Here is a 17,042-nt window from a genome sequence, read left to right on the forward strand (position 1 = left end):
CTACTATTTTCTCTGGAATATTCTTTTTTTCTTCACAAATATACTATTATTTATTTTTTAATATTTTACTTTTCCTCCACAAAGATCAATCAATCAATCAATCAATGTTTATTTATATAGCCCTAAATCACAAGTGTCTCAAAGGGCTGTACAAGCCACAACGACATCCTCGGTACAGAGCCCACATAGACTTTTTTCCCAAAAATATATGATTGTTTCCTTAAATAAATATGTTCCTTTTTTCATAAAAAAATATATTACTATTTACTTACAAATTTACAATATTTTTTTAAATAAACATTGTATTTTTTTCCACAAAGGTGTACCACTATTTTTTCACAAACTATAATATTTTCTCACAAATATTCTATGAGATGTATTGCAATTGGATAGCAACAAAAACAGAAATGCTAATAACTAGCATGCTAACACCTAGCATGTTAAGAGGATGCTTAGTGACGCTTCAAAAGATTCAGTAGTTGCTAAAGTGCTACATGTCAATGTAATGTGCAAATTGGTAACGCTAGCTAGCTCCTAGCAAGATAGGTACTATGTACGTAAAGTCCGAACTGCTAGCGGTTTATATTCTGGGGAGAATCTTTGTCGCGCGTCACGTCAGGTTGCAAAAAGCAAAGCAAGAAGAAGGCGCTCGAAGGTAAAGTAAGGCGCCACTTTTGGAAATGCACTAGCTCAATGCTATTGCTAAGCTGATTAGCATTAGCAATTTTAAATGGCGATTTCAACACCATTTAGTAATGACGACAGCAACTAATCCAGCAGACAGCGAGTGTGTAAGAAGTACAATACTGACAGAATAAAACACAAGACTTGCACATTGAACTAATTGGCAAAGACTACTCCCTGACTACATTAAAGGGAATGCCCTCTAACGTCTAAGTGAGCACGTCTTTCTTTCCGCCCGCCAGGTTCCAGCCCGACGCAGCAGGTCAAGCAAACGTGCGTTCGCAAGAGTCTGATCTGCGCCTTCGCCATCGCCTTCATCATCAGCGTCATGCTCATCGCCGCCAATCAGGTGCTGCGCAGCGGCATGAAATAGCGGACGTTTCCCCAGGTGTACAAAAGAGACACACGTCCTCCTCGTTACCCTCGTGCTCGTTAGCGGCGGCAGCTCTACAAGAGACGTGTTGTGACTCTCCCCTTTTCTCTCTGCCCAGCGCAACTTCCTAACGTGTGTGTGCGTGTGTGTGTGTGTGTGTGTGTGTGTGTGCGTGGGGAATACTACAGGGGGCGCTGTTGCTGGTGGACCTTGAGAAGAAAGTGAGCGCCACAAGGGGGCGCCTCACACAAGCTCATCTATGCATGACATGCATGAACTTCTTGTTTGTGAACCTTCTTATCAACGTTGTGATGATCTCCACTGTCTTCTAATACCAAACTGTGAGAGTGTGGGTGTGCGTGCGTGTGTGTGTGTGTGTGTGTGTGTGTGTGTGTGTGTGTGTGTGTGTGTGTGTGTGTGTGTGTGTGTGTGTGTGTGTGTGTGTGTGTGTGTGTGTGTGTGTGTGCGTGACGACTGTCTTTCTATCTTTGTGACAACCCACCTTGATGGTGGGGACATTTGTCTCTTTGTGGGGACTTTTTGGCTGGTACCCACAAGGAACATGCTAACCGTATAGACTGTGTGTGTGTGTGTGTGTGTGTGTGTGTGTGTGTGTGTGTGTGTGTGTGTGTGTGTGTGTGTGTGTGTGTGTGTGTGTGTGTGTGTGTGTGTGTGTGTGTGTGTGTGTGTGTGTTGTATTTCTCCCCTTCTTGAGACATGAAGAAGGAAAAGTATCTTCCATATGAGGAGGTGTGAACAAGTATGGTCCCAATAACATTGCATCCAATAGATGCAATGTTATTGGTCAACATATGAAATAACAAGTGTGTGTAAGAAATTCGAAGTGCCAATATTTGTAAAAAAATAAAAAAAATAAAATAAATATGTATATAGAGACATACTGTAACAACTTGAAGTGAATAATGAAGATTAAAATCAATTACAAACCAAAAATGTGTTAATTAATTAATTAAAAGCAGTCTTTTTCTCACAATGTATCGACTTTTTTGTTTTAAAATTGGGAACAATTTCTGATTTTCTCGTGAAATTGTTACTTTTTAATGCAAAAATGGTGACTTTTGTCATACAAAATGCTGACTTTTATCACAATATTGATAAAAGTCATGAAAGAAGGAAAAGCATCTTCCATATGAGGAGGTGTGAACAAGTGATGACATAAATCATGGTCCCAATAACATTGCATCCAATAGATGCAATGTTATTGGTCAACATATGAAATAACAAGTGTGTGTAAGAAATTCGAAGTACCAATATTTGTTAAAAAAAATAAATAAATCAAATAAATATGTATATAGAGACATACTGTAACAACTTGAAGTGAATAATGAAGATTAAAACCAATTACAAATCAAAAATGTATCAATTAATGAACTAAAAGCAGTCTTTTTCTCACAATGTATCGACTTTTTTGTTTTAAAATTGGGAACAATTTCTGATTTTCTCGTGAAATTGTTACTTTTTAATGCAAAAATGGTGACATTTGTCATACAAAATGCTGACTTTTATCACAATATGGATAAAAGTCATGAAGAAGGAAAAGCATCTTCCATATGAGGAGGCGTGAACAAGTTTGGTCCCAATAACATTGCATCTATAAGATGCAATGTTACTGGTCAACATATGAAATAACAAGTGTGTGTAAGAAATTTGAAGTGCCAATATTTGTAAAAAAAAAAAAATCAAATAAATATGTATATAGAGACATACTGTAACAACTTGAAGTGAATAATGAAGATTAAAACCAATTACAAATCAAAAATGTATCAATTAATAAACTAAAAGCAGTCTATCGACTTTTTTGTTTTAAAATTGGGAACAATTTCTGATTTTCTCATGAAATTGTTACTTTTTAATGCAAAAATTGTGACATTTGTCATACAAAATGCTGACTTTTATCACAATATGGATAAAAGTCACGAAGAAGGAAAAGCATCTTCCATATGAGGAGGTGTGAACAAGTGATGACATAAATCAATAACATTGCATCTAATAGACAATGTCTCATTGGTGGTGACATCTATCAACATGAGGGTGCTCCCAAAAAGGAGGGATTTGTCACTTTGACTGTGTGTCCCTTTTAAAAGTGCTCCCCCTCTGGTCAACACATGAAATAACAAGTGTGTATAAAAATGTGAAGTGCTCCTCCTCTGGCCAACATGTGAAATAACAAGTGTGTGTAAAAAAGGGGAAGTGCTCCCCCTCTGGTCAACACATGAAATAACAAGTGTGTATAAAAATGTGAAGTGCTCCTCCTCTGGTCAACATATGAAATAACAAGTGTGTGTAAAAATGTGAAGTGTTCCCCCTTGTGGCCAAAATTTGTAAAAAAATAAATAAATAAATAAATATAAACTGTAATAACTTGAAGTAAATAATGAAGATTAAAAACCAATTGCAAATAAATAAATAAATTAATTAATGAATTAAAAGCAGTCTTTTTCTTACAATGTATCTATTTTTTTGTTTTAAAATTGGGAACAATTTCTAATTTTCTCGTAAAATTATTACTTTGTTATGTAAAATGATTACTTTTTAACGCAAAAATTGTGAAATTCAGACTTTTATCACAATATTGCCAATTGTTTTGTTGCTCTCGTAAATTTGTGACATCTTTTGAGTAAAATGACGACTTTTGTCGTCATTTTGCCGAGTAAAATTCCTGATTATCATCACAACATTGCCAAAATGTTCAAGTTTTCTCACAAAATTGTGACTTTTGTCGAGTAAAACTGACAACTTTTCAAAACTTTAAGCTTTTCTTGTAAAATTATTACTTTTTAACGCAAAAATTGTGACATTTGTCATACGAAATTCAGACTTTTATCACAATATTGCCAATTGTTTTGTTGCTCTCGTAAATTTGTGACATCTTTTGAGTAAAATGACGACTTTTGTCGTCATTTTGCCGAGTAAAATTCCTGATTATCACTACAACATTGCCAAAATGTTCAAGTTTTCTCACAAAATTGTGACTTTCGTCGAGTAAAACTGGCAACTTTTCAAAACTTTAAGCTTTTCTTGTAAAATTATTACTTTTTAACGCAAAAATTGTGACATTTGTCATATGAAATTCAGACTTTTATCACAATGTTGCCAATTGTTTTGTTGCTCTCGTAAATTTGTGACGTCTTTTGAGTAAAATGACGACTTTTGTCGTCATTTTGCCGAGTAAAATTCCTGATTATCATCACAACATTGCCAAAATGTTCAAGTTTTCTCACAAAATTGTGACTTTCGTCGAGTAAAACTGGCAACTTTTCAAAACTTTAAGCTTTTCTTGTAAAATTATTACTTTTTAACGCAAAAATTGTGACATTTGTCATATGAAATTCAGACTTTTATCACAATGTTGCCAATTGTTTTGTTGCTCTCGTAAATTTGTGATATCTTTTGAGCAAAATGACGACTTTTGTCGTCATTTTGCCGAGTAAAATTCCTGATTATCACTACAACATTGCCAAAATGTTCAAGTTTTCTCACAAAATTGTGACTTTCGTCGAGTAAAACTGGCAACTTTTCAAAACTTTAAGCTTTTCTTGTAAAATTATTACTTTTTAACGCAAAAATTGTGACATTTGTCATACGAAATTCAGACTTTTATCACAATATTGCCAATTGTTTTGTTGCTCTCGTAAATTTGTGACATCTTTTGAGTAAAATGACGACTTTTGTCGTCATTTTGCCGAGTAAAATTCCTGATTATTACTACAATATTGCCAAAATGTTCAAGTTTTCTCACAAAATTGTGACTTTCGTCGAGTAAAACTGGCAACTTTTCAAAACTTTAAGCTTTTCTTGTAAAATTATTACTTTTTAACGCAAAAATTGTGACATTTGTCATACGAAATTCAGACTTTTATCACAATATTGCCAATTGTTTTGTTGCTCTCGTAAATTTGTGACATCTTTTGAGTAAAATGACGACTTTTGTCGTCATTTTGCCGAGTAAAATTCCTGATTATTACTACAATATTGCCAAAATGTTCAAGTTTTCTTACAAAATTGTGACTTTCGTCGAGTAAAACTGGCAACTTTTCCAAACTTTAAGCTTCTCTCGTAAAATTGCGACTGTTATTGAGTAAAATTCCAACTTTTATCATAATATTGCCTGCGATGAGGTGGCGACTTGTCCGGGGTGTACCCCGCCTTCCGCCCGATTGTAGCTGAGATAGGCTCCAGCGACCCCAAAAGGGACAAGCGGTAGAAAATGGTAATAATAATATTGCACAAATGTTCAGTTTTTCTTGTAACATTTTGACTTGTGGTGAGTAAAATGACGACTTTCGTTATAACGCCGACAAAATTCTACGTTTTTCTTGTGAAATTGTGACTTTTTTCTTGTGAAATTCCAACTTGCTTTTTTATATGTGCATAGTATGTATATATTATTAATGTTGTAAACACACTTCTTTATATATCTAGGGAGGCATTATTCTCAGGTCTCAAGAAGGTCAGATATACAAGTGTGTGTGTGTGTGTGTGTGTGTGTGTGTGTGTGTGTGTGTGCGCGTGTTTACACTTTTGCACCCTGACTGACGCGGTTAGCAGCGAGCTAACACGCCGTGAAGCAATAATCCAAGATGGCGTCCATGCTCGGCGATGACACCACCCGTTGCTAACTGTAAGAACGCTCTTTCGGGACGAAATGTTGCAATAATCGATTTGAATCTGCTAACTTCAAATTGGACTTTGGAATGCAAACTTTACATATGCTAACACAAACTGCCGGGGCAAGTACAAATATGTGCTAACAGGAAAACGTCCTCTCACATGCGCTAAACACGTGCTTTTGTGCCAACGTTCACTAAAATGCGCTAACGTGGCGGTGAAGGTTAGCACATGCTAGTGTTCGGATGTGCTAACACGCGCTAACGTGGAGAAGTACGCTAACACGCTCCCGACATTCAATAGGAACTAACACAAGCTAACACGTGCTTACATGCCGACGATGTTCCAATACTTGTAAGAATGTGCTAACACATAAAAGCGCTAACATTCCAAACGCATCACTAATGTGCACGTCACATGCCTAAATGTGCTAATGCGAGCTAACAAACACAAAGTTTGAATGGCAGTGAAGTGTTAGTTAAGACATGCTAACATTTGCTAACATTGGCTAATGTGCTTCCACGCACACAGTGTTCCTTCACTTGTAAAAAACACATACATGCGCTAATATGCTAACATTCCAAACCCATCTCTAACACGCACAACACATATTATTTTGTCAATTATATGCTAAAAGGCTATCATGGCTATGAATGTTCCACATGCGCTAACAAGCACTGACGACACACTGCAAACGTTAGCTAAAATGTGCTAATGTTAGCATGCCAACAAGTGGCAAATATTGGCGATGGTCAAACAAAAAAAGCTTTGATGAAAAATGTAAAGTACTTTTTAAAAGCAATTAAAAGAAAAGAATGAGGCTTTCTCGGGTGTTGGCATGTGAGAGAAAAAATGTGAAAATATTCTTTGTATCAAGTAAAAGTTGGCGTCTCTTTGGTGGAGGTAAGAAAGAACATTCCATTTAGCACTTTACAAACAATGAAAAACTCTTTGTCACTGCGGGCGCGTTCAGGAAATAAAAGATAATTTCATTTGTTGCCTTATTCTTTGACACGTGAAATGTTGACCATTTGTTATTTCCTTTTTACGGAGTGGGATTGAGAGGGAAAAAAAATAAATTGAATGTTTCCTGTTTCCAACTTTGTGATGACGTGTGAACGTTTACTCAGCCAAATAATAAACAATGGTGTACCACAGCCAGCTAGTCTTCTTCACTTCCTGTTCCTCACCACAAACATTTTAGCATTTCCGTGTTTGTTAGCATCCGGTAGTAATATATCTTTGTGAAAAAAGTAGAATAATTGTAAGAAAAAGTAGAATATTTTTGAGAAAATACTATATTTGTGAAAAAAATTGTTGTATATTTTGTGAAAAAGTGAAATATTTATGCGAAAATATATTTAAAAAAAAAAAAATTTGCGAGTAAATAGGAGTTACTTTTGTTGAATAAGTTGCATATTTTTGAGAAAATAGTATTTTTTGTAAAAAACGTAGAATATTAGTGAGAAAATATTTGAATATATTTGCCTTGCTAGAAAACAGTAGCATATTTGTGAGGAAACTAGTATAGTTTTATAAAAAAGGAAAATGATTGTTAGAAAATAGTAAAAAAAAAATTATAAAAAAATATAAATAATATTTGTAAGAAAATAATTGTATATTTGCAAGTAAAGAGTAAAATATTTTTGTCAAAAAAGTTGCATATTTGTGAGAAAACAGTAGTATATTTGCAAGTAAATAATATCATATTTTAAAAAAAAAAAAAGGTTTAATTATTATGAGAAAATAGTCATATATGTTTGTAAAAAAGTAGCATATTTGTGAGGAAACTAGTATATTTTTATAAAAAAAAGAAGAATGTTTGTTAGAAAATAGTAAAATATTATTATACAAAATATATAGAATATTTGTAAGAAAATAATTGTATATTTGCAAGTAAATAGTAAAATATTTTTGTCAAAAAAGTTGCATATTTGTGAGAAAACAGTAGTATATTTGCAAGTAAATAATATCTTTTTTTTTTTTTAAAAAGGTTTAATTATTGTGAGAAAATAGTAATATATTTTTGTAAAAAAGTAGCATATTTGTGAGGAAACTAGTATAGTTTTATAAAAAAGGAAAATGATTGTTAAAAAATGGTTAAAAAAAAATTATAAAAAAATATACATAATATTTGTAAGAAAATAATTGTATATTTGCAAGAAATAGTAAAATATTTTTGTCAAAAAAGTTGCATATTTGTGAGAAAACAGTAGTATATTTGCAAGTAAATAATATCATATTTTTAAAAAAAAAAGGTTTAATTATTATGAGAAAATAGCCGTATATTTTTGTAAAAAAGTAGCATATTTGTGAGGAAACTAGTATAGTTTTATAAAAAAGGAAAATGATTGTTAGAAAATAGTAAAAAAAAAATCATAAAAAAATATAAATAATATTTGTAAGAAAATAATTGTATATTTGCAAGTAAAGAGTAAAATATTTTTGTCAAAAAAAGTTGCATATTTGTGAGAAAACAGTAGTACATTTGCAAGTAAATAACATCATATTTAAAAAAAAAAGGTTTAATTATTATGAGAAAATAGTCATATATTTTTGTAAAAAAGTAGCATATTTGTGAGGAAACTAGTATAGTTTTATAAAAAAGGAAAATGATTGTTAGAAAATAGTAAAAAAAAAATTATAAAAAAATATAAATAATATTTGTAAGAAAATAATTGTATATTTGCAAGTAAAGAGTAAAATATTTTTGTCAAAAAAGTTGCATATTTGTGAGAAAACAGTAGTATATTTGCAAGTAAATAATATCATATTTAAAAAAAAAAAAAGGTTTAATTATTATGAGAAAATAGTCATATATTTTTGTAAAAAAGTAGCATATTTGTGAGGAAACTAGTATATTTTTATAAAAAAAGAAGAATGTTTGTTAGAAAATAGTAAAATATTTTTATACAAAATACATAGAATATTTGTAAGAAAATAATTGTATATTTGCAAGTAAATAGTAAAATATTTTTGTCAAAAAAGTTGCATATTTGTGAGAAAACAGTAGTATATTTGCAAGTAAATAATATCATATTTAAAAAAAAAAGGTTTAATTATTGTGAGAAAATAGTAATATATTTTTGTAAAAAAGTAGCATATTTGTGAGGAAACTAGTATAGTTTTATAAAAAAGGAAAATGATTGTTAAAAAATGGTTAAAAAAAAATTATAAAAAAATATACATAATATTTGTAAGAAAATAATTGTATATTTGCAAGTAAATAGTAAAATATTTTTGTCAAAAAAGTTGCATATTTGTGAGAAAACAGTAGTATATTTGCAAGTAAATAATATCATATTTAAAAAAAGAAAAAAGGTTTAATTATTATGAGAAAATAGTTATATATTTTTGTAAAAAAAGTAGCATATTTGTGAGGAAACTAGTATAGTTTTATAAAAAAGGAAAATGATTGTTAGAAAATAGTAAAAAAAAATCATAAATAATATTTGTAAGAAAATAATTGTATATTTGCAAGTAAAGAGTACAATATTTTTGTCAAAAAAAGTTGCATATTTGTGAGAAAACCATAGTATATTTGCAAGTAAATAATATCATATTTTTAAAAAAAAAGGTTTAATTATTATGAGAAAATAGTCATATATGTTTGTAAAAAAAGTAGCATATTTGTGAGGAAACTAGTATAGTTTTATAAAAAAGGAAAATGATTGTTAGAAAATAGTTTTAAAAAAATTATAAAAAAATATAAATAATATTTGTAAGAAAATAATTGTATATTTGCAAGTAAAGAGTAAAATATTTTTGTCAAAAAAGTTGCATATTTGTGAGAAAACAGTAGTATATTTGCAAGTAAATAATATCATATTTTAAAAAAAAAAAAGGTTTAATAATTATGAGAAAATAGTCATATATTTTTGTAAAAAAGTAGCATATTTGTGAGGAAACTAGTATATTTTTATAAAAAAAGAAGAATGTTTGTTAGAAAATAGTAAAATATTTTTATACAAAATACATAGAATATTTGTAAGAAAATAATTGTATATTTGCAAGTAAATAGTAAAATATTTTTGTCAATAAAGTTGTATATATGCCTGGGGGCCGAGGGCTGTGATTGGCTGATGGAACAAGCGGCGCTAATTGGAGTGGCCCCTTCCCTCCGACAGCACAGCGGTGGCGACCCCCGGGATGGAAACAGGAAGCTTGGCATGAGAATTATGCATGAGGTGATGAATATTAACTAGCCTGTCACTCAGAAGACCTCCCCCAAGGCTCCACTGTGCCTAAACAAGTCAGTCCTTCAGGTCTGTGGACCTTCCCTTCATTCATTTCCAATTCTGAAATGCAAATCAAAAAACTAAATTACGGCCGTTTTTCTATTCATTATCATATATGGCAGATTTGAAAACAAACAAAATAAGTTGATTTTCAGTCAAATATTGCCATAAAATATGATTTTGTGCTGTTTTCCTTTTATGGGTTTCTATTTTTCCAGATAAACACAAAAATCGAATATATGTTCATTCAAAATGCATAATTGTTGCCGTTTTTCTATTTTTATTATACAAACCCCGTTTCCATATGAGTTGGGAAATTGTGTTAGATGTAAATATAAACGGAATCAGGGCCGGCCCGTGGCATAGGCCGTATAGGCAAATGCTAAGGGCGCCGTCCATCAGGGGGCGCCACGCCAGTGCCACAAATGTTGGAGAAAAAAACAAAACAATTGGTACTATTATTTCTAAATACAAAAAATAATTCCACGTTAATTAAAATGCAAAGTAAAGCCTATTTAATAGAAATATTATTTGTTACAACATTACGCCCCCCTCTCCCCCCCACGGTGCGCCCCCTCCCTTCCCGTATCATGACTCTTACCACATCAAAAAATCAACACAAGATGTCAAAACGGCCAAAACTGTCAGGTGCCCAGGGAAGAAAAAAGAGAAAAGAAGAGGAGGAGAAACGAGAACAAGACAGAGGTAGCAGGTAGGTAACGTTAGCCTACATGAAATTATTTGTCTGTTACAGAATGTGATAGTCACCTGGCTTTTTAGCATTAAGCTAATGTTACATGATTCGGCAATTGCTAATCAATAAATAGCTAGTTCTGTTTTAACGTCGGGTTAATATTGTGGAGGGGGCTAAATTGTCATGGAAAATAATAATGTAACGTTAGGTAATTACAGTACTCCCACCTTACATTCCTCAGGGACATTTGTATTAGATCTTTTAAGCAGGTGTTTTTTGTTGACATTGTTATTGCCTTCTGGTTAGCTAATGTTTGCCCTGCAGGTAATAGTCACTTTTCCACCCCTTTATATATTAGGTATAGTTGTAAGCCTAGTTGTTAAAGTGCACATCATTAATGTTAATTAAGCAATATCACATGAGAGGGAATGCTGTTTTTTTAATTTGAGCACTGCTGTGATTCGGTTAAAGATAATCATAACATAACATTCTCATATAATATGTTAATTTGCTTTCTTTAAGTAAAAAAAAAAGGTCAAAGACAAAGCTATTCGGTTTCTTGTGAGTATATACACTTCACTGCCGATGTGGGGGTGGGGGGCGCCACCTAAAATCTTGCCTAGGGCGCCAGATTGGTTAGGACCGGGCCTGAACGGAATACAATGATTTGCAAATCATTTTCAAGCCATATTCAGTTGTATATGCTACAAAGACAACATATTTGATGTTCAAACTCATAAACTTTTTTGTTTTGTTGCAAATAATTAACTGTAGAATTTGATGGCAGCAACACGTGACAAAGAAGTTGGGAAAGGTGGCAATAAATACTGATAAAGTTGAGGAATGCTCATCAAACACTTATTTGGAACATCCCACAGGTGAACAGGCTAATTGGGAACAGGTGGGTGCCATGATTGGGTATAAAAGTAGATTCCATGAAATGCTCAGTCATTCACAAACAAGGATGGGGCGAGGGTCACCACTTTGTCAACCAATGCCTGAGCAAATTGTTGAACAGTTTAAGAAAAACCTTTCGCAAGCAGCTATTGCAAGGAATTTAGGGATTTCACCATCTACGCTCCGTAATATCATCAAAGGGTTCAGAGAATGTGGAGAAATCACTGCACGTAAGCAGCTAAGCCCGTGACCTTCCATCCCTCAGGCTGTACTGCATCAACAAGCCACATCAGTGTGTAAAGGATATCACCACATGGGCTCAGGAACACTTCAGAAACCCACTGTCAGTAACTACAGTTGGTCGCTACATCTGTAAGTGCAAGTTAAAACTCTCCTATGCAAGGCAAAAACCGTTTATCAACAACACCCAGAAACGCCGTCGGCTTCGCTGGGCCTGAGCTCATCTAAGATGGACTGATACAAAGTGGAAAAGTGTTCTGTGGTCTGACGAGTCCACATTTCAAATTGTTCTTGGAAGAGTGGCCGTGCCAGCAATCGGATATATATATATATATATATATAAATGTTTATTTATATAGCCCTAAATCACAAGTGTCTCAATATATATATATATATATATATATATATATATATATATATATATATATATATATATATATATATATATATATATATATATATATATATATATTATAACTTCTGTCAAAGACATGTTTCTTACAACTTGTTTCTCTTAAAAATATCAAACTTTTAAAATGAAACCATGGGACTTTTATATATATATATATATATATATATATATATATATATATATATATATATATATATATATATATATATATATATATATATATATATATATATATATTTTTTTTTTTATTATTATTTTTTTTTAATTATTTATTTATTTTTTTCCAACAGTTGAATGGAAATCTTTTATTTTTTTCAGACACTTCTCCTCTATAAGTATATTTTTTTCTAGAAAATATATGCGTCTTCTTGAATTTAATTTTTTATATATATATATATATATATATATATATATATATATATATATATATATATATATATATATATATATATATTGTTTGTTTTTCCAAAAAATGATTCAAATGTATTCCCAAGTATGCTATTTCTTCTATGTATATATTATTTTATATGCTTTCTTTCCTGAGACAACTTTTTTTTAATATGGAAAAAAAGATTCCTGAAAATTATTTTACAAAAAATATAAATTTTCCGTAAAAACGTATTCCCAAATTAATATTTAATACGTTAATGGAAGATGTATACTATCCTGTATATCGGAATTTTGCCCCCCAAAAATGTTTTTTTTTTTTTTGGATGATTTACAACTTTGCTTAGAAAAAATAAAAAACATTTTTTGCTCAAAAGTGTCCAATTCAGGGACTGGAGAAAATGTTTTTTCTTAGTGTTTATTTATTGTAAACTTTTTTTGGGAAACATATATATATATATATATATACATATAATTTTATTTTTTTAATTTATTATTATTTTTTTTAATTTTTTTATTTTTTTTTTAGTTTAAAAAAAAAAGTTGGTTTTTTTTCTTGAAAATTCACAACTTTTCTTAAAAAACTAAATTTTTTAAATAAACATCTGACAGAATTTTTTGTACTCATGCCTGAGGTCCTAACATTCAAACAATATGTATTATGAAATCCTACAAACATTAGTTTGGGGCTGAAGCTCACATTGAGACTCAATCTTGAAGAGAAAGGAGAAAAAAGCTGAGATTAAAAAGTTCCTGGCCGTGTCGTCCACTTTTTATTCTGCAGATTCAATTGATGAAATAATTACCCGCGCTCCGAGTGGCGCGTTAAAAAGTCCAATTGAAAAGGTCCTGCTGCCAATCAAGTGTTGGAGCAACTTAGCTAAGCCAATTTGTAAGTGGCCATTTGTCTTCTTTAACCGTGCCACTCAGGAAGGAAGTGAGCACGTCCCAGCAGGCTTTGCAGTGCCTCCAATTATTGGGAGTCTTCCTGCCGGGTTGCTAATGGCAACGTCTGCAGAGTGGACACCCACAGAAAAAAAAAAAAAAAATTGCGTCAATGAGATTCAAATATTATTATTATTATTAAGTCAAAGTCCTCGCAGCAACTGCTTGCAGGCTGATGTCACTAAGGGATGCTGTGGTTGTCATGGTTACAGTGTGGCCCCGAGAAGAAACACAACTCATCACCATATGTATCATTATTATCAACACCATATGTATCATTATTATACACTGATCATCATAACCATGTCAACCACCTCTACAACATTCTTTTTACAAACAATCATACACACTATATGCCAAAAAAATGCAGCTTTTTTAGTATACAACTTTTAAAAAAAAATAAAAAAATAAACAAATAAATATATACAGGTATATATATATATATATATATATATTTATTTATTATATATATATATATATATATATATATATATATATATATATATATATATATATATATATATATATATATATATATATATATATATATATATATATATATTATTAAAACTTCTTCAAAAACTTGTTTCTCTTAAAAATATCCAACTTTTAAAATGAAAGCATGGGACTTTTTTTTTTTTTTAAATATATATAAAAAACAATTTTTCAAAAAGTTGAATGGAAAGCTGTTATTTTTTACAGACATTTCTCCTCTATAAGTAATTTTTTTCCTACAAAATATATGTGTCTTCTTGAATTGGGAAAAAAATGTAATTCCTAAAAATATTCATTGTTTTCCTCAGGAAATGTGGCACATTTAAGAGAAGTTTGCAACTTTTAAACTATTTAAATCAAATGGATAATCTTTTCTTATAAGATATTTTTGGATTATGCATCTTTTTTTGTGGAAAATATACAACTTTAAAAAAGCATAATTTCCCCCCAAAAAACTATTTATTACATTTGTTTTCTTTTAACTTTTAGAAAAATGTTTGATGTTTTTTTCCTCGAAAAGGTTTAGTTTCATTTTGAAATACATAGCTTTTTAAAACGTGTAATATAATGATGCAGCTTTTAATTTATTTTTGTAGCTGTTTTTTTCTGAAAAAATATGCCACATTTGAACAAAAATATGGCCTTTTTTTTATTAATTGTATTTTTACAAATAATCATACACACTATATGCAAAAAAATGCAGCTTTTTTAGTATACAACTTTATATATATATATATATATATATATATATATATATATATATATATATATATATATATATATATATATATATATATATATATATATATATATATATATATATATATATATATATATATATATTTATATATATATATATATATATATATATATATATATATATATATATATATATATATATATATATATATATATATATATATATATATATATATATAATAACTTCGGTCAAAAACTTGTTTCTCTTAAAAATATCCAACTTTTAAAATGAAAGCATGGGACTTTTTAAAAAATATACAGTATATTTTTTTTTTAAATTCCAAAAGTTGAATGGAAATCTTGTATTTTTTCCAGACATTTCTCCTCTATAAGTAATTTTTTTTCTAGAAAATATATGTGTCTTCTTGAATTGAAAAAAAAATGTAATTCCTAAAAGTATTCATTGTTTTCCTCAGGAAATGTGCCACATTTAACAGAAGTTTGCAACTTTTAAACTATTTAAATCAAATGGATAATCTTTTCTTATAAAATATTTTTGAATATGAATTTTTTATGTGGAAAATATACAACTCTAAAAAAAGCATAATTTCCCCCAAAAAACTATTTATTACATTTGTTTTCTTTTAACTTTTTGAAAAAAATTGACTTTTTTTCCTCGAAAAATGTGTAATATAACAATAGAGCTTTTAATTCATTTTTGTAGCTGTTTTTTTCTGAAAAAATATGCCAAATTTTAACATAAATATGGCCTTTTCTTTTATTATTTGTATTTTTTTCTTAAAACGTACGCTTTCAAAGAACACTTTCTTTAAAAATAATATGCAACTTTTGCCTAAAAAATTAAATTGTTTTAAATTTGGTATTTCTCACTCCTTCTTTCTGACTTAAAAGACAAAATGTTAAAGAATTAAGTAAATATATTTTAAAATAATTTTCATAATTTATTTTGGCTTACACCAACTTTATTGATCCCTAAGGTAAATTGTTTGACACAGTACTATTTTTGATATTCGTACTTGAGAAACAAGGAGAACGTACATAAAAATATGTTTCTAGAAATAAACATTACGGGTGTACCTAATGAAGAGGGACTACTAGTTTAATGTGTGAGTGCCCTCTTGTGGTCATAAAGGTTCAACACAACCTCGTGTTTTATACTCCCAAACAACATGATCTAGTTATAAAATGGAACTATAATGTATTCAAAAATATGCTAAATATTATATATATATATATATATATATATATATATATATATATATATATATATATATATATATATATATATATATATATATATATATTTATATATAATATTTAGCATATTTTTGAATACATTATATATATATATATATATATATATATATATATATATATATATATATATATATATATATATATATATATATATGTATATATATATATATATATATATATATATATATATATATATATATATATATATATATATATATATATATGTATATAAGTTGTATACTAGGGCTGCAACAACTAATCGATTAAATCGATTAAAATCGATTATTTAAATTAATTTAGTCATCGATTCGTTGGATCTATGCTATGCGCATGGGCAGAGTTTTTTTGTTGTTGTTTTTTTATAATTTTTTTTTAGTTTTTTTTAAATAAACTTTTATTTATAAACTGCAACATTTACAAACAGCTGAGAAACAATAATCAAAATAAGTATGGTGCCAGTATGCTGTTTTTTTTTCAATAAAATACTGGATAGGATAGAAATGTAGTTTGTCTCTTTTATCCGATTATTAATCGATTAATCAAAGTAATAATCAACAGATTAATCGATTGTCAAATTAATCGTTAGTTGCAGCCCTATTGTATGCTTAAAAAACCTGCAATTTTTTTTGCATATTTCGGTTAAAATAAATATTTAGCATATTTTTTAATACATTACAGTTTATATATATATATATATATATATATATATATATATATATATATATATATATATATATATGTATATATATATATATATATATATAATATTTAGCATATTTTGAATACATTATAGTTTCATATTATATTTTCTATATATATATATATATATGTATAAAATATTTAGCATATTTTGAATACATTATAGTTCCATGTTATATTTTATATATATATATATATATATATATATATATATATATATATATATATATATATATATATATATATATATATATATATATATATATATATATATATATATATATATATAAAATATTTAGCATATTTTCAATACATTATAGTTCCATATTATATTTTATATATATATATATATATATATATATATATATATAT

General features: G+C 29.1%; 1 protein-coding gene across 1 annotated transcript in view; it reads left to right on the forward strand.

Moving 5' to 3' along the window:
• The window catches only part of LOC133631926 (calcium-binding protein 7-like), a 42,376-nt gene extending 40,442 nt beyond the window's left edge, over nt 1–1,934 (forward strand). Inside the window, exon 5 of the mRNA XM_062024116.1 lies at nt 927–1,934. Coding sequence (XP_061880100.1) covers nt 927–1,057 — 131 coding nt within the window. The 3' untranslated portion in view covers nt 1,058–1,934. The remainder of the gene's footprint in view (nt 1–926) is intronic.
• Nucleotides 1,935–17,042: the final 15,108 nt, after the last annotated feature.

The sequence above is a fragment of the Entelurus aequoreus genome, linkage group LG17 (genome assembly GCF_033978785.1).
Source record: "Entelurus aequoreus isolate RoL-2023_Sb linkage group LG17, RoL_Eaeq_v1.1, whole genome shotgun sequence".
Taxonomy (NCBI): domain Eukaryota; kingdom Metazoa; phylum Chordata; class Actinopteri; order Syngnathiformes; family Syngnathidae; genus Entelurus; species Entelurus aequoreus.